Raw genomic sequence first — 18,797 nt, forward strand, 5'->3', positions numbered from 1 at the left:
ATTGGGGCAGGAACTCTGGGGCAGCTTTCTTCCAGACAGAGGTACTCTCAGCGGTCATTGTTCCCGTGCTGGGACCTCCTGGGATGCAGGGCTGACTGCCAGCCATTTCTGTTTGCTCCACCCTGGTAATTCCCTGAGACCCTGCCCCACCCAATTTACAACCCCACCCAAGTTGTGTGAAGTGGCTTTTCCATATAAATGGCCTGTTATTTCTCAGGCTAAAAACCTGTCAAACAAGATGCAGCTGGGTCAGGGAGCCCCAAACCTATAAATAAAAGGACTAAGACCTGGAACAAGCACCAGCCTGCCTTGCTTCACAGCTGGGCCTCATCTGGGCACATCCAAACCTGATACAAAGAGGAGGAATCTGCAGATCTCTCTAGCTTCTGCTGGGTGGCCTCAGGCAGTGGCTGAGTTTGCACCTCCCTGGAGACCCAAGAGCTAGTGTACCTAGTGGTCAGTGTCAGACCATTACAACTCTTCACATCCATAAGTGACACACTCAAGGGGCAGACTCAGTGAGCACCAAAGCCCCATTGAAGCAAGTCCTGCCCCATAAGGGTGTCTCCTGCATAGCAGCTCTCTCACTGTAGTCGCAGCTGGTCTCCACATCCAGTTGGCCTGGAGGTCAATTCCTCCCAGTGATACCAACAGCAATCAAGGCTCAACTACAACAAGACTGTGCACACAGCCCACAAAGGGGTGCACCAAGAGTGTCCATCTCAGGTGATTGAGGAGGCTTGGGCCCTAACAGGACACCTACTACACAAGGCCACTCGATCAATTCAAGGAGACTTAGAAGCTCTACCCAACACAGGGAAACAGCCAAAATGTGGAGACTAAGAAACATGTCAGAAATGGAAGAAAGCAAACTACTGGATATAGAGTTCAAAACCAGTTATAAGGTTACTCAAGAATCTTCTAGAAACCTCTAAGGGACTTAGTGAGACTTTCAAGGATCTTAGTGAGAATGCCAAAAAAATGGAAAAGGACCAGTCAGAAATTAAGCATACCAGTTCTCTGACTGAAACAAAAAATAATATACAGGGATTCAACAGTAGACTAGAGGATCCCGAGAGTCAAATCAATGATCTGAAATATGAGGAAGCAAAAAACACCCAACCAGAAGAGCAAAAAGAAAAAAGAATTCAAAAATACATAATAGTGTAAGGAGCCTCTGGGACAACTTCAAGAATAGCAACATCCAAATTATGGGGGTGCCAGAAGAAGAGAGAGCAAGATACTGAAAACCTATTTGAAGAAATAATGACAGAAAACTTCCCCGACCTGGTGAAAGAAATAGACTTATAAGTCCAGGAAGCACAGAGAATCCCAAATAAGAGGAATCCAAAGAGGACCACACCAAGACACATCATAATTAAAACACCAAGGGCAAAAGACAAAGAATATTAAAAGCAGCAAGAGAAAAACAGTTACCAACAAGGGAGCACCCATCCGACTGTCAGCTGATTTTTCAACAGAAACTATGCAGGCCAGATGGGAGTGGCAAGAAATACTCAAAGTGAAGAATAGCAAGAACCTACAACCAAGATTACCCAGCAAAGCTATCATTTAGAATTGAAGTCAGATAAAGAGCTTCACTGACAAGAAAAACCTAAAGGAAGGAGTTCATCACCACCAAACCAGGATTATATGAAATGCTGGAGGGTATTCTCTAAGAAGAGGAAGAAGAAGAAAAAGGTAAAGATTAAAATTATGAACAACAAAGTGACAACAAATACATTATCAACAAGTGAATCTAAAAATCAAAAGAATAAAAAAACCTGATGAACAGAATAAACTGGTGAATGGAATAGAATCAGGAGCATGGAAATGGAACAGACTGACTATTCTCAGAGGGAAGAGGCTGTAGGGGGTGCAGAAAGGGATTAGACAAAGATCTTCCATGCATGTATGCATTACCTATGGACACAGACAATAGGGTGGTGGGGGCCTGGGGCAGGGTGGGAACAGAGCGGAGGGGAGCTATGGAGGGAAAAAAGAGGAACATCTGTAATATCCCTCTTTTATTAATAAAGATTCATTTTAAATATGAGAATGTTAGAGGAAAAAAAACCAAAAAACTAATTCTCAAATTGTCCCCCTTAAAAATCAAATTGCCCCCCTGTGGGGCATGTGCCCCATGTTGGGGACCACTGGACTAGACAGAAGGGCCTCAGCTGTTGCAGGTAAAAATATGGAATCATCTTAAAACATGAATAGCATCATAAAAACAAGAATGGGTCACAACGAAAGTCCATATTCAGTAGCTCATCTATGAAAAATTTTCCAAGTCCAAGCCAATATATCACTTCTTTGAATATGATATTTCAACAACAACCAAACAAGTAGAGTTGGTTAGAGTTTATACTAATAGGATTTGACTACTTGATTGGGTCACCTTTGGTGAGGTAAACATACTCATTTATGCTTTCTAATTTCCTAGTTACTGGGGCACTTATCTCATAATACACCCACATCTGATTCAATATGTATGTAGACTCAGGACATTTAAAATATTCTAGATATTATAGGAAAAATTGTTTATGACCATTAAGTTGGCAGCAGGCAGATGCATCAACCTATTATGCTAACAAATGATGATAGTACAAAAATCTTTGGAAAAATTTCAAAATATATCTCGAACTCTAGCTTTTACTTTTTTTTTTCAGCTTTTACTTTCTTAATTGCACCTTCAATAACCTTTTATTATTCAATAAACAGTTTCATAGTCCAGTTAATCAAATTATTATACATATTTTTTAAAATATATAACATATAAATAAAAATATACACAATATAAAATAATAGAAATGGATATGTTCTCTAATTTACATATTTTAAACTGATAATCCCAAACCACAGCAATGATTATTAGAGTGCATTTAGTGTTGTGAGAGTTCTTTGATAACTGCACCTTTGAGCAGTCTGGTCATACATCAGATTTCAATCTAGTTTGGTTAAGACCATTTGGTATCATTTGCACATCAAATACATAGTGAATATACCGATAGATCTCCTCAGCCTTTTGATGAGTTACTTGTGCATACATGGAGATTTCTTGAGGTGAGCTGAAAAATAAATTAGACCAAGAAAAACATTACATGGCTGTTCTGTCTGTGGAGTAGCCCCTCTCTCCCTGCTTCACTAATAAACTTTCACTTTAAACTCTAAAAAAAAATTACACTAGAACTTTTGACTTATAGTTTATTATATTGCTTAAAGAACACCAAACATAAAAGCCTTTAAGAAAATCATCTCTTCCTAGAAGTGCTAGATTGCAACATCCCATGTAAATGCTCTCTGTCTAGTTTCCTATAGAGCTCTAAACTCTTCAAAGACACTGTCTGTCCCCACTCCCCCCCACCCCCCAATTAATGGTCTCAGCTTCATGAGTGACTTACATGTTGGCAAGAAAAAAGTCTCTACTGAATGAAATACTCTAACAGACTAGCCTATACCTTTTAAAAAATGTATTAAAATTTCCATGAAACGCTTCTAAGAATCATTTAAATGTAACCATTTAAAAATATTAAAACAGACATACCTGTCGGTCATCTTTTTAACAGAAGAAAACTGGTGACACATGTTTAATGCAGTTACGTAACTTACATTGGGAATACTTAGATAAAATTGAAGTGCTTCACATTTATTACTGTTCACTGTTGGAACTTGAATACCAACATTCTTTCTTTGCTCCACTAAAGACAGTTCCTTTAGCAAATCTGCAGTTTCTTCTTGGCAGGAACTGAAAAGAATTCGAATTCCAGCACCTATTAAGGTAGTCAGTAGGTTGTCATAGCTCTTTGTTCTCTTAAAAATCCTGGATGTGTCTCCTAAATATTTCATGTTTAGGAAAATGCAAACATTAGTAACTTACATTAACTAGAATCAGAATACTACATATTAAAATCCCAAGATCTACACCATTAAAAAAAACTAGTGCCACATTATTTATGATACTGAGAAACCCTACAGCTAAAGATTTAAAGGTTCTGAGATAAAATATGGAAACCTGTCTTTATGAGTGTCTTGAATTGGAATCAACATAGAAAGGTGTGTAGGCAGGGAAGAGCTTATATTCGTAGATAATTCGTTCCTAAAGCCAAGACCACATTACTTGACTCTAATAAAATTTTTCATAATGCTACTAGCACTGATGAACTCAGAGTTTAACTGATACAAAATTATCTTATGTATTTACTCCAAGAGTAACTCAATACTCCACACACCCATTTTAATGTTATCTTTAACTCCTGCCTATTAATTTACTCCCCTAACTTTCTCATTTATTTTCTTTCCACATTTTACCTATATTCTCTTTTGGGCATTCTTTATATGCCAAAAAAAAGGTACTTTTCCATAACTTTTGACGTATTACTTTCCAACATACTAAAAAATATGTTGGTAAAGATGAAATTACTTAATTTTAGAAGTAAAAGGACCCAAGAGATCACCTAACCTAAAGCCCTCGATTGTCAAACTAAAAAAGAAAAAAAAAGATTACTGAAAGATACAGTTATTTGTCCAAGATTACATGGTTCACCAGTGAAAGCATGGGGATAAAAAGATACATTGTTCAATTACCAAACCAATCTATAATAATAAAAGTATAATATGCTAATTAGACCAGACGTCCTTCTGGACAACCGTCTGGATGAAGCCAGGGCTGCGAGGGAAGCCTGGGTCCCAGGTGCCAGAGGGAAGCCGGTGCCAGCAGCCAGGGGAAGGAAGGCCTACTCTTGAATGAATTTCGTGCATTGGGCCTCTAGTGTTTACATAAACTACATTTTTTCCTTTTAATGACTGTACAATCTTGAATAGTCGTTTTCACCTACATTATTTCACTTAATCCTCATAACATGACAAGTATATTAACTCCTCAGAGGGAATGATTTTTCAATGCAACATCAGAACTCAGTGCATTTTCTGATTCCATATCCCATGATCCTTTCACTATTCTCAGTGACTCCCATAGTAATTCCCCAAATGAAGCTCCAATCCTGCATTTCCAAATCCATCCTCGGCATCCATTTCAGTGACCTATTGAGAACTCAATCTTGTCCCTCAAATCTGCTTCTCATGTTTATAATATCAATAAACAGCACCACTACCTAACTGTCCAGTAACCAAGAAGTTAGTCAATTTAAGAGTCATCCCACCAACTCCTGTTAATCCTGCTTCCCAAACCTCCTGAATCCTTTTTCTCCACCACGGCTTTATTTAAGGCCCTCATTTTTTCTGGGGCAACTGAAAAAGACTTATGCTTGGTTCACTTGCCTTCAATTTATCACCCTTCAATTCATAAGCTGCATTTAAACATAATGACTACTGAAAAACATTATGTAAATATGAAATGAGTCAGGTATTGTAAGAGCTTTCCACATCCTGACAATAGAAGATTGAACTAATTAAGTCAAGTTCCCTTACAGATTTATAAACAAACATTTAAAAATACAAACCTGTTTTTTCTCTGTCCTTTTCCACAATCACACATATTCTTTCAAACATGCTCTGTAGGTACTGGATCTGGTCAATGAACTTGTTTTTATTAATACTGTTTAGCATCTCAGATTGATACCTCCTTTCCACCACCATGCGGTTACTCACAATGTAATCACAACCATTAAGAGGACAAACCTCTACTTGAAAGCCATGAACTGCTCGTAGGGAAGAAATTATTTCTGAACCAGAAGTGATTTCACGGCTGTCTACAAGAATGCAAGGTCTCTGGCCTTCCTGTGGGAGTCTAAAAGAGGCATGTGTGCCAGCCAAACATGGTCTTGAATTGGAGCTGTAAGTTACTGAAGTTCTAGAATCTTCCAGAGAACTACCAACCTGAAAATGTAGAAAACAACGATCACAAACAGGTTAAATATATGTTAGTGCCGTAAGCCTGAAGTTGATTTTCTTTACTGATACGCTTTTTTCTTCAACATGACCAAACTAACTATATAGATGAAGAACCAAGCTGCCACTTCACGGAAGCCTAGTAGGACGACTACAATTTTAAAAAAGGGGGTGGCGGGGGGGGGGAGGGAGTTGATGAGAATGTGAAAAAATTGGAACATACATTGCTGGTGGGAATATAAAATGGTATAGCTTCCAAAAGTTAAACACAGAATTACCATATGACCCAGTAATTCCACTCCTTGGTGGAAATAATTTCCAAAAGTAGTCAAAACAGATTCATGTACTTGTATACCAATGTTCATTAATTTTGGAAAATTCTCAGCCACTGCCTCTTCAAATATATCTCTTACCCTGTTTGCTCTTAATTCCAATTACATGTATGTTAGCCTATTGATACAGTCCCACAGGTTTTGGATACTCCATTTGTTTTTTCACTCTGTGTTTCAGCTTGGGTAATTTCTATTGTCCTTGCTTTAAATTTGTTGGTCGTTTTTATGGCTATATTGAGTCTACTGATGGGCCATTGAAGACAACCTTCATCTCTTTTACCATGTTTAGCATTTCTAGCATTTCCACTTTATTGTTCTTTATATTTTTCATTTCTCAGATGATATTCCCTATGCATGCATCTTTGCTTAACTTTTTCTTTATAGCCTTTAACACATAAATCCTGGCTATTTTAAATTCCCTGTCTGATTCTGATAGGTCATATCGGGGGTTCTTAAGAATGTGTTTTTTTCTTCCTCTTACGTACTTTGTAACTTTTGGTTGAAATCCAAACATCTTGTGTAGAACAGCAGTAATTGAGCAAATGGTATTTAGAAACAGGTATACCTTTCTTTTGCTAGGCCTTAGTGTGTGGGGTTGAGTAAATTTAGTCAAACATTTCGTTGGGTTTGAATTTTCTTCTTGCTATGATTACTCTAGGTACAACCAGAGGCTTTAAACTTGGTAGTGCTACTTTGTAATTGGGGGGGGGTGAGTTGCCAGATAATTTTTCTAAATGTTCTTTCAGCTTTAGGTCTTCTCTGTGAGCCTGAGCCTCAGAAAGCTTCTCTTCCCATACTGTCATTCCAGTCAGCAGATGGCTTTTATCTGTTACTTAGTGCTTGCTGGCCTAGTTGGAGGGAGCACTAGGAGCCTCTTGTTGGGGCCGGAAGTGGGGAGAGGGAAGTGAGGGGAGGGGAGTGGGGGTATTTATATTGTCCTGGTTCCGCCTGTCTTGAGCAGGACTTGTATCCCAGTCTCAGGGGTGGAACCTTCTCAGTGATCATGCCCTGCCTCCTAGGGACTGGAGATCCCTAATGTTCTAGGGTCAGTGGTCGGCAAACTCATTAGTCAACAGAGCCAAATATCAACAGTACAACGATTGAAATTTCTTTTGAGAGCCAAATTTTTAAACTTAAACTTCTTCTAACGCCACTTCTTCAAAATAGACTCACCCAGGCCGTGGTATTTTGTGGAAGAGCCACACTCAAGGGGCCAAAGAGCTGCATGTGGCTTGCGAGCCGCAGTTTGCCGACCACGGTTCTAGGCCCAAGATGTTTTCCTGACACTTTCTCAGCTATAGAATTTTGTTGTTGTTGTGTCCTTCCTCCATCTGCAAAGGGTCTTTGCCTAAGCCCTAAAGGCTATAGGGTTTGCTGCTCTATCCCTAATGGCTTAAAGCTTAAAGCTTTTTGTTCCATAGGGGAGAAGGAACAATGAGGTTTGGTGCCTTTTCCATTGAACTGCTGATCACTTCCTGCAGCAGGAAAAAGGCTTTCTCTAATTCTCAGTCTTTCCTGTGAACAACTGGTGAGTCTGTGAAGAAGAGTGCATGAGTGGTTGCAAATTCCCCTTAGGTCTGCAGCTTCCAGGGATTCTAAACTCTCATGCTAGTTCACTGCCTTTTGCAGTTAAGTTTTAGCTAAATTCTTCCCAGATTGTATAGTGCCCAGTGACTCTCCCGTCTCATCAAGTCTCTCATTGAAAGCACTTGTCTCTCCTTAGATATCAGACTAATTGGTTGTCCTGCAATCCCAACTCCAATAAAAATAAACCTCTGATATTGTAGATTATCTGGATTTTTTAATGGTTATTGTTACACGGAAGAGAACAATGCTCTTTCCAGCTTCCTACCTCCTAAGCTAAATATGGAAGTCCTAATCACTCAGAAATAATCTTTAAAATACATTCAATTTCAAAACACAAAAAAAGAATAAATGTAATGAAGGAAGAAATGGCCACTAAAAACAAAAAAACAAAAATACTAGAAATATGTACTTATCTTGGAGTAGAAAATAGCTTTCAAAACATGACAATGAAGTCAGAAACTATAAAGAAAATAACGGCAACTGTATAAAAAAGTACCTCTTCCTATGGCAAAACTACTACTACAAACAAAAGAAAAAGGTAAATGACAGACAAGGAATGCTGTTTGCAATATACTATACACGACAAAGTAAAGGTTAAATTTTAAATAACTACCAGTTTTTGACAGATACTTAGTCTATGTTCTGTCTTCTCAAATTTACCTCAAATTCTTTCCCCTTCTGCCCTAACCGGTTTGGCTCAGTGGATAGAGCATCGGCCTGCGGACTCAAGGGTCCCAGGTTTGATTCCGGTCAAGGGCATGTACCTTGGTTGTGGTCACATCCCCAGTAGGGGGTGTGCAGGAGGCAGCTGGTCGATGTTTCTCTCTCATCAATGTTTCTAGCTCTCTGTCCCTCTCCTTTCCTCTCTGTAAAAAATCAATAAAATATATTTAAAAAAAAAGAAAGAATCATATTTTCTAGAATTGTAGTACTAGATATAGAAGAAAATTTAAAGCCCACTCCTGGTAAAATCTGTGTATCTTTTCCACAACGCTCACAGTATTACTAGCCTGCGTGTGTTTCAGTTGGAGCACGCCACAGTACAAATGTGGACAGTGCTTCCAGGGCTTCAAAGTGCTGTGCATGTATTACCCACCGTGACCCTTGGGATTACTATCTTTATACTGCAGCTGAGGAAACTGAGGCTCAGAGAAATTGGTCTCCAATCTATTATAAAATGTAATCTAGTTACCTTTATCCTAATTATACCTTTGAGAAATAACTTTGGGCAATAAAAGCCTGAGAACAATTTAAAACTGGCCAATTTGAGAGCCGTTGTGTGGACACTGTAGCATATTGGTAAGGCAGAACGGACTGAAATACCTGGAATAAAAGAGAAATAGAAGTCTAGGTCTAGGTCTCACTCCTAAATGACAATTAAGGAAATAAATCAATATTTACAGTTAGGGAATTCCTAGTACTATGACTTTAATCCCTATTTTAGTAAAACTACTTAACTATAAACTCTTAAAAACTAAAAACGGTGTTAGGGATTATTTAAGCAATAGCAAGATAGGGGAAGCTGGAAACTGGACTCCTCAGCCATTCTGGAAGGAAGGAAATTAGGTGATGCCCCTAAACTCTTCTCCCCCATAAAGAGATGAGTTACATACCTGAAACCTTAAGGGGGGGGAAAGAAAAGTTAATCAGGGTGTTAGGCCTAGTTCTGAGCACATAATTTCTATTAATTTTACCTTGCAGAAAGCTCATTTTTCTACAGCCTTTTAATGGAATTAGGAAGTTTCCTTACAGAGTTATTAAGAAAACTATTACCATATTTTAAAAATTATAACCTAAGCACCCATATCTGAATTATCCATAAAATTTAATGTGCTATTTCTTATTTGAAGAATTTCAACATTAGCTAATTTTTCTTTGACCTAGTTATTTAACACAAAACACACAAGAAAGGAAAACAAAATAAAAACAACTTGTGGTAAACAAGTTTTGGTAAAATAGTTCCTCTATTTTGGTCCATACCTTCAACTGAATTGGAAAATTTCTACAGTCCTTCTGTGAATCAACAGCAGTGAATGATGGTGAGAAGGATTCAATTTTATTTCGGCTCTGAGGTTTGGAGTCCGAGACATCAGAAGCCATATCTTTTAAATCAAGTAGTGTCTGTTGTCTCTGCTTTGGCAATTGATTAACAATTGGATTAGAATGGTCCATGGACTGCAAGGAAGACCCAGAATGCACTAAATTCAAACAATGGTCCTGTTGTTTGCTCTTTTTAAAAGTGCTGGGGTTAATCACAATATTGGATTCTGTTTTATCATTTACGTTGTTTTCCTCCTCACTTGAATCATCCGGTAAAAGAATTCTGGATAATTTCTTTTTTGAACGTGCACAATTCTGTCCCATCTTCATTTGTTTTAGCTTTACTGCACGTCGGGTTTTATACTCTTTACTCCCATTTGCAAAGCAATCTTCAGTTATTAAATTAAAATCAACAGACACTTCTTCACTTGATTGACTTTTGCAAGACTCCTCCTCCTCTTCATTAACACAAAAACTGTCTTCTAAATAAGTTTCATCTTGCTCAGGAATCTACAATAAAAATACAAATAAGAAATTACATGCCCTAGGGTTTGGCTCAGTGAATAAAGCGTCAGCCTGCAGACTAAAGGATCCCAGGTTCGATTTGGGCCAAGGGCACATGCCCGGGTTGCGGGCTCGATCTCCCCACCCCCAGTAAGGGGTATGCAGGAGGCAGCCAATCAATGATTCTCTCCCATCATTGATGTTTCTATCTCTCTCTCCCTTCCTCTCTGAAATCAATGGGGGAAAAAATTACAAATTTCTTTCATAAAATCAGCCTGTAGTTAACATATTCTTTTAAGTACACGAGATCTTTATCAATATTTATTTCACTTTATTAATTCAGTCATTTGTTCAACTAACATATACTGAGTATAGTCTTTATGGAAGAAAGTGGGGACTTTGGAGATAAAAAAAAATATAACTCTCTTCCCTCTAGAAATTAACAGTCTAGTGCAGGTAGCCAGAAAAAATAAACAGTAATATATAAGCAATGTGATAAGTGCTATATAATAAACATAATGGACATGAAGAAAAATGAATGACTATATTACCCAGCTGAACATGTCAATTTATAAACAAATAAGACTAATATAAAAATGTTAACCATAAATAAAAAATAATCTATAGTTTTTAGAATTAACGTTTTTATGAAAAAAATTTTCAACATATAAGAATTAAAAATTTAGCCCAGCCGGTATGGCTCAGTGGTTGAGCATCAATCCATGAACAAGGAGGTCGGTCACAGTTCAATTCCTGGTCGGGGCACAATGCCCAGGTTTCAGGCTCCATCCCAGGTAGGGGCCATGCAGGAGGCAACCAATTAATGATTCTCTCTCATCATTGATGTTTCTCTCTCTCTCCCTCTCCCTTCCTCTCTGAAATCAAACTATACTAATAAAAGGGTAATATGCTAATTAGACTGGGTCGACTGGCCATCCTCCAGACGTCCAACTTCCTTCCAGACAAAGCCATGGTGGTGGGGGCCGAGGCAGAGAGGGCAGTTGGGGATGAGATTAGGCAGGCAGGGGAGGGCAGTTGGGGGCGACCAGGCCGGCAGGGGAGGACAGTTGGGGGTGAGATCAGGTCTACAGGGGAGGGCAGTTGGGGGCGAGATCAGGCCAGCAGGGGAGGGCAGTTGGGGGCAAGATCAGGCTGGCAGGGGAAGGCAGTTGGGGGCGAGATCAGGCCGGCATGGGAGGGCAGTTAGGGGCGATCAGGCAGGGAGGCAGAGGCAGTTAGGGGTGATCAGGCAGGCAGGCAGAGAGATTAGGGGTGATCAGGCCGGCAGGGGGGCAAGGTAGGGGCAATAAGGCCGGCAGGGGGGCAAGGTAGGGGTGATCAGGCCGGCAGGCAGAGGGGTTAGGGGCAATCAGGCAGGCAGGCAGACAAGTGGTTAGGAGCCAGTCGTCCAGATTGTGAGATCCAGGGATCAGGCCTAAACCGGCAGTCAGACATCCCCCGAGGGGTCCCAGATTGGAGAGCGTGCAGGCTGGGCTGAGGAACCTCCCTCCGTGCATGAATTTTGTGCACCAGGCCTCTAGTAAAAATATATTTTTAAAAAATTTAACTAGTTGCCCTGGCTGATGTGGCTCAGTTGGTTGAGCATCCCCCCACATACCAAAAGCTTACCAGTTCGATTCCAGGTGAGGGCACATGCCCAGGTTTTGGGTTCAATCCACAGTCAGGACACATGAGGGAGGCAACCAAAGGATGTTTCTCTCTCTCCTTCTCTCTTTAAAAAATCAATAAAAATATCTTTTAAAATAATTTAACTAGTAGATGATGAACTTCCTTTAAACATTCTCCTAATTAGAAAATAATTTAATGGCATATGCTAATTAACTAAAAATTAAAGAAAGAATAATTTGATCAAAATAAGGATTAAAAGGGATTTTGAGAATTCATTTAGTCCATCTTCCTGACTCAGAGCAGAAATTAACCAAATTAACTTTGATAGTCTAGTTTTAGAAATACAATGTCAGTTGCATTAATAGGAAAATATTTCAACATCACCTTCAGGAAATTCTCTACTATATCTCTGGAGTTTATACCTGTGAGAAAATGTTTATGTTGTTATGTTTCTTATGGACCATTTTGTATCGGCTGCTCATCAATGGACTGTGCACAGATTTCATGTAAATAGCTCTCATTTCAGAATCTGTGTAAAGATAATAAGAATTTTAAATAGCAAAATGATTTAAATGAAAACGAGAAAAGTATTTAACTTTGACCTATCCCAAATTTACATGATTCAAACTTTGTAGAATTATTTTATACAAAACGTTTTTAATATATAAAAAGATGTCTAAAAACAATTATTTAAAATGCAAAGTTAGAAGTTTTGCGTTTGAAATCAGACCATCTACTTGGGTGATCACGGACAATTTATTTAGGTGCTCAACCTTAGCTATCTCTCTCCTCTGAAAATGAGGATTAGCATGGTGCCTTTTCATGAAAAAAAAAAAGTGTATACAAAGACCTTAGGACTGTACCTGATTTATAGAAAGTATTCAGTAAAACATAAGAAATCCAGGCCAAAAATAAAACAAAAACAAAACAGTCAAAACCAATAAAGCCACAGACAATAGTATGTATGTTTCATTATTTTCAGTCAAGTTAAAACTGAAAAACACACGATTTTCTATTTATGCCTATATGTTTAAGGTTATAATCAGAAAGCAACTTAATTTTTGTTTCCCATTTCTCCTACATTTTAGGGTGATTAATTGACATCAGCTATTTTGAGGGGTAACTACTTATTTGAAGACTATAGTGCTTGCTACAAGATGTATAAATTTTTCTTTGAATACTATTTCCCTTATCTTCATTACATAACTAGCTTTAACTGTTAGATATCCTCCTGACTCATGCTAAATCCCTACAAACTTAATGAGACCCTTACTTACAGTTTACTGATTAGAAGGACTCAAATCAAGGAGCTTTCAGAGATTTTTTTTAGATATAAATTATATACTGTAAAATTTATATACTGTAAAATTCATTCTCTTTAGGGTACAGTTCTAAGTCTTGACAAATGCATTGTTATGGCAACCATAATCTATTTACTGTCCCTACAGTTTTACTTTTTCCAAAATGTAAATATAAATCAAAGTATACAGTATGTAGACTTTTGAATCTGGCTTTTTTCACTAAGCATAATGTGAGATTCCTATGCTTCTCATTTTGTAAAGTTTTAGCAAAGAGTACTTAAGAAATGAAACATGAAAAAAATGTGAATTTTGAGGTTTAAAAAGAACACTTTGAAATCCTACATATTTCAAACATACTGTGTCTAACATGGAATTTCAGATCTTCCTACTCTTCAACCCCACTGCTCCACAGGCAATAACGACATCCCTCCTGTGCTCAAGCCCACTGACTCCTCTTTTCCTCTCTAATCCAGCAGAAAATCCTGTCAGCTGTACATATCCTGAATCCAATTTTTGTCACCCTCTCACTGCCAACACCTCGGTAGCAACCACTATCACTCCTTGATTAGATTACTGCTATAGCCTCCTAAATGGTCTCTTCTTCCACTTTTGTTCCTCTATAGGCCATTCTCAACACAGAAGGAAGAGTGATACTGCTACAAGAAGTCAAATCATGAGCTGGCTGCTCAGCACCTCTCTGATCTCTCTTCCTACTACTCCCCCTCTTCCTCATTCAGTTCTAGGAACAATGCCTTCCTTGAACATGCCAAGCACACTCCTGTCTCAGGACCTTTATACTGGTTGTTGTCTATGCATCAACATTCTCCAACCAGATTATCCTATAAACCTGCAATAGCCACTTCTGTTAATATGTATCAAGTATAATACCAAGAAACCTTATTCTGTAAATCATATCAGTATCAATGACATAGCACTGAAAACTTTGTCTTTAAGGCCTTTTTCCTTTAAAGATAAGAACTGTACTGGCAGGGTAGCTCAGTTGGTTAGAGCATAGTGCCAATTCACCAAGGTTGTGGGTTCAATCTCTGGTCAGGACACATAGAAGAAACAACCAATTGTATAAGTAAGTGGAACAACAAATCAATGTCTCTCTATCTCTCTCTCTAAAATCAATTTAAGCCTGGCCGGTGTTGCCCAGTGGTTGAGTGTCAACCCATGAACCAGGAGGTCACAGTTCAATTCCCAGTCAGGGCACAAGCCCAGATAGTAGGCTTAATCCCCAGTAGGGGGCATGCAGGAGGCAGCTGATCAATGATTCTCTCATCATTGATGTTTTTATCTCTTCTCCCTTCCTCTATCTAAAATCAATAAAAATATATTTAAAATAAATAAATTAATTAGATAAAATCAATTTTAAAAAGTGATTAATAAAATAAAGGCATGGACCTTGGGAAACTTTGCTGTCTTAAATTATATCATGAATTGCAAGAGCAGAATAAGTGGCAAGAGATCTGTAGAAGATCAAAACACTGAAAAGCCCAACAGACTCTTTCTCATTTCAGTTATAGCCCATCTGAATCTTCTTTTTTTTTCCCCCATCTTCTTTTAATGTACTGTGTATAAGACCTGCTTCAGCACTGTTTGGAGAGAGTATTTACTAAAAGTACATCTCCCCTCCTTGGCAAATTTAACAAAGTGAGCTTTGTGCCTCAGCTGATTTGCACAATCCATATTGCTAACCTCTTCATCTTCTCTGGAGTTTGATGAAGTATCACCTTCTCAATGAGGTCTACCCTCCATACCTTATATAAAATTACAGCTTGTCCAGTATTAATCCTCCAAACCCCTGCAAATCCTCAACTTCATTTTTTCATTTCTCTATAAATTTTTCATCTTATAATGTTTGTCTCCTTCCATTCAAACGTTAAAAGGCAGAGATTTTTGTCCATTTTGTTCACTGATATAGCTCCCTCAAGAATGTTACATAGTACTAGACACAATAGGAACTACATACTTGTTATATAAACATCTGACACTGGGTCAGCCAGGTTGCTCTGGAGATAAATAATCAAATTAGGAAAAGCCTATAAATAACTAAATCTAAAATAAAGCAAATATTATAGAATTTGAATGAAAATGACCAAATATTTCAGTCATACCAAATTTAATTCCCTTTAAAGTCAAGATTATTTGAAAAGTAATAAATATTTAACTACAACTACATTAAAAGCATTGAAAATTAAAAGAAAAAGAAGCAACATTTACCATTTATGGCCTGTGAAAGTTGAGTCTCATCATTTAAGAAGTCAAGTAATGAGGAATCTTTTTCATTTTCAGAATCATCATTTTCATCTGATGAAACACATTCTGCATCTTCTTGGGAAAGTTCTGCTTGATCATCTAAAAACTTCCTAGCTACAAGCTAAGACAAATTAGAAAACAAGATGATACTGATGAGGAAATCATTTACTTTCCTTAAATAATTGGAAATACTTCTGGAAAATTAATTTCTTCCCAATGCTTTTTAAGACAAAAAATAAAAATAGAAAACTGCAAGAAGACTTGATAAAGTAGCATAGCTATTTAAATTTCTCCTGATAATTCTTATAAGTAAAATAAGTACAAGTCAGCATTTCAGCTTATTGAATGTTTTTCTTTTATTAATAAGCATAAAGTTCCCCAACGGGTCTTACCGTTATTTTAATTTTTGCCACAAAAGGACTGATCAGAAAAAAAAGGTGCTAAGAATTATTTTCCAAGGATTTAAATATTGGATAGAGATAAGAAAAACAATATATGTGATTGTTTAGCACGTTATCCCAATATGCCAAGATTGCAGGTTTGACCCCAGTCAGGGCATATACAAGAGTCAACCAACGAGTGCATAAATAAGTGGAAAAACAAATCAATGTTTCTCTTCCTCTCTTACTCAAAATCAATAAATAAAATAAAATTTAAAAAAAAAAACAGCAAGTACTCTAAAACTCAAAGTTCTGTCTCAGATTTTCTTCAATTTGATTCTTAAATTTTCAACATACTAGTTTCTTCATTTAGTCACTCAACTCAACACTGCAAGATAGTTTAAAAACACAAAAATACTTTAATTGGAATTGAGATTTTAATTCCAATTAAAAAAGTAAAAGCAGAGTAAAAATATTTTTTTACTTTGGGATTTCTTTCTATAGAGAAATTATAGAGCCCTGACTGGCATGGCTCAGTGGTTACAGCATTGGCCTGTGTACCAAAGGGTTTCGGGTTCAATTCTGGTCAAGGACACATACCTGGGTTATAGGTTTGATGCCAGCCCGTTGGGGGTGTGCAAAAGATAACCAATAGATGTATCTCTCTCAACACTGATGTTCCTCTCTCCCTCTCACCCTCTCCTTTCCCATTCTCTCTAAAAATCAATGGAAAAATTATCCTCAGGCCCAGCCAGCATGGCTCAGTGGTTGAGGATCAACCTATGAACCAGGAGGTCATGATTCAATTCCTGGTCAGGGCACATGCCCAGATTACGGGCTCCATCGTTCTCTCTCATCCCTCTCCTTTCCTCTTTAAAATCAATAAAAATATATTTTAAAAATATAGATCCTCAGGTAAGGGTTAAAAAAATAAATTATAGAGAGAAGTCTACTTCTGTATAAAATCTAATGTTCTTTAAATACATATCCTATATAATAAAAGGCTAATATGCAAATAGACCCAATGGCAGAACAACCAGTTGCTATGACATGTGCTGACCACCAGGGGTGTGTGCAGAACATGGAGGGCATTGGCCGCGGCGAGATGGTGGAGCAGGTGAGCAGGGGCACCAGACCAAGGCAGGGCGCTGTTCACTGTCATCAGGGTGAGCCTCTGAAAATTATTTGCTCCCGCACACCCCAGTCCCGCCCGGTGCTTGCACCTGCTGCTGGTGCCAGCCTCACTCACACCCACTGGCAGCGCTAGTCCCGCTCATATCCGCAGCCGGCGCCAGAGCCACCTCTTGCACCTGCTGCCAGTGTCCGGCGCCAGTATGAATCACTCGGCGCCATCAGCAGGTGCGAGTGGCAGCTGCTGGCCCTGATTGCCCCTGAGGGCTTCTCCACTTACTCCTGAGGGGCAATCAGGGCAGCAGCCGCCGCTCGCAGCCACTGACGGCGCTGGCCCCGCTGGCACCCGCTGCTGGCGCCGACCCCAATCGCTGTGCTCCATCAGCAGGTACAAACGGGGCTGGTGCCATCAGCGCTGAGTGGCGGCAGCAGGAGTGGGGCTGCTGGCAGACAGTGGACCGGGGGCCACGGCGGGAGGGGCTGGGCAGGGGTGCGGAGGATGGGTCGAGACCCGCCGCTGTGCCTACCGCAGCCTCACGGCCCACAGTTCCTTTCAAGGTGCATGAATTCATGCAGTGGGCCCTGGTATAGTATAACAAATTTAAAAATGTTTACCTTCAGATGACTCTGTCTCTTTTGGACTTTGGTGCTTCTTTTGGAATTCATGTTACAACCCTTGAAGTCTTCTAGTTGTGGGTGTTGGTCAGGAAAATCTTCACTTTCATCACTAGATGACAATTCTAACTATAATGATTCAATAAAATTATTGCATAAGAAATATAATTGGATTATTATATCTTAATTTCCTAATTTCAAGGGATGTTGCTTTTATTTTATTTTTTAAAGTTGGCCTAACATTTTCTTGTTAGAAAAAATAAAATATTCTCACAACCTAGAGCCCTGTTATAAATACATAATACTTAAGAATTGATAAGTACTAAAATACTAAATTAGGCAATACAGTAGGTCCTCGGGTTACGACGGAGATCCGTTCCTACAGTGCGACGTAACATGATTTTCGCCTTAAGTCGGAACCCACCTACATAAGCACCTATGTCACTGACATGGAGCATATGAAGTGAAATAGTAAATAAAATTTAAAATAAAGACAACAATTCCTGACCTTTACTTGTGGTAAATCCTATCTAATAAAAGAGTAATATGCAAATTGACTGTCACTCCAACACACAAGATGGCCGCCCCCATGTGGACACAAGATGGCTGCCACAAGATGGCTGGCAGGGGAGGGCAGTTGTGGGCGTTCAGGCCAGCAGGGGAGGGCAGTTGGAAGGGACCAAGCCTGCAAGGGAGAGCAGTTGGGGACAATCAAGCCTGCATGGGAGGGCAGTTAGGGGTGACCGGGCCTGCAGAGGAGAACAGTTGGGGGGGACCAGGCCTGCAGGGAAGGGCAGTTGGGGGGGAGGGGGGACCAGGCTTGCAGGGGACAAAAGTTAGGGCAACCAGGCCGGCAGGAGAGGGCACTTAGGGGTGACCGGGCTGGCAGGGGAGGGCAGTTGGGGGGACCAGGCCTGCAGGAGAGGACATTTGGGGGGAACCAGGCCTGCAGGGGAGGGCAGTTAGGGGGGGGGCCAGGCCTGCAAGGGAGGGCAGTTGGGGGCAACCAGGCCAGCAGGGGAGGGCAGTTAGGGGTGCCCAGGCCTGCCGGGGAGGACAGTTGGAGGTGACCAGGCCTGCAGGGGAGGACAGTTAGGGGTGACCAGGCCTGCAGGGGAGGGCAGTTGGGGGCGACCATGTTGGCAAGGGGGGGCAGTTAGGGGTTA

At 39.5% G+C, this 18,797-nt stretch overlaps 1 protein-coding gene across 2 annotated transcripts in view; it reads right to left on the reverse strand.

Annotated features, from left to right (window-relative positions):
• Positions 1-2,830: 2,830 nt before the first annotated feature.
• The window catches only part of FANCM (FA complementation group M), a 78,267-nt gene continuing 62,300 nt past the window's right edge, over positions 2,831-18,797 (reverse strand). For both annotated transcript variants that reach the window (XM_054725425.1, XM_054725420.1), the window contains 7 exons: positions 17,632-17,760; positions 15,470-15,626; positions 12,365-12,471; positions 9,750-10,319; positions 5,463-5,838; positions 3,548-3,836; positions 2,831-3,071 (listed from right to left, as the gene is read on the reverse strand). In XM_054725425.1, coding sequence (XP_054581400.1) covers positions 2,933-3,071; positions 3,548-3,836; positions 5,463-5,838; positions 9,750-10,319; positions 12,365-12,471; positions 15,470-15,626; positions 17,632-17,760 — 1,767 coding nt within the window. In that variant the 3' untranslated portion in view covers positions 2,831-2,932. The remainder of the gene's footprint in view (positions 3,072-3,547; positions 3,837-5,462; positions 5,839-9,749; positions 10,320-12,364; positions 12,472-15,469; positions 15,627-17,631; positions 17,761-18,797) is intronic.

Source organism: Eptesicus fuscus, chromosome 2 (assembly GCF_027574615.1).
Source record: "Eptesicus fuscus isolate TK198812 chromosome 2, DD_ASM_mEF_20220401, whole genome shotgun sequence".
In the NCBI taxonomy this organism is placed as follows: Eukaryota; Metazoa; Chordata; class Mammalia; order Chiroptera; family Vespertilionidae; genus Eptesicus; species Eptesicus fuscus.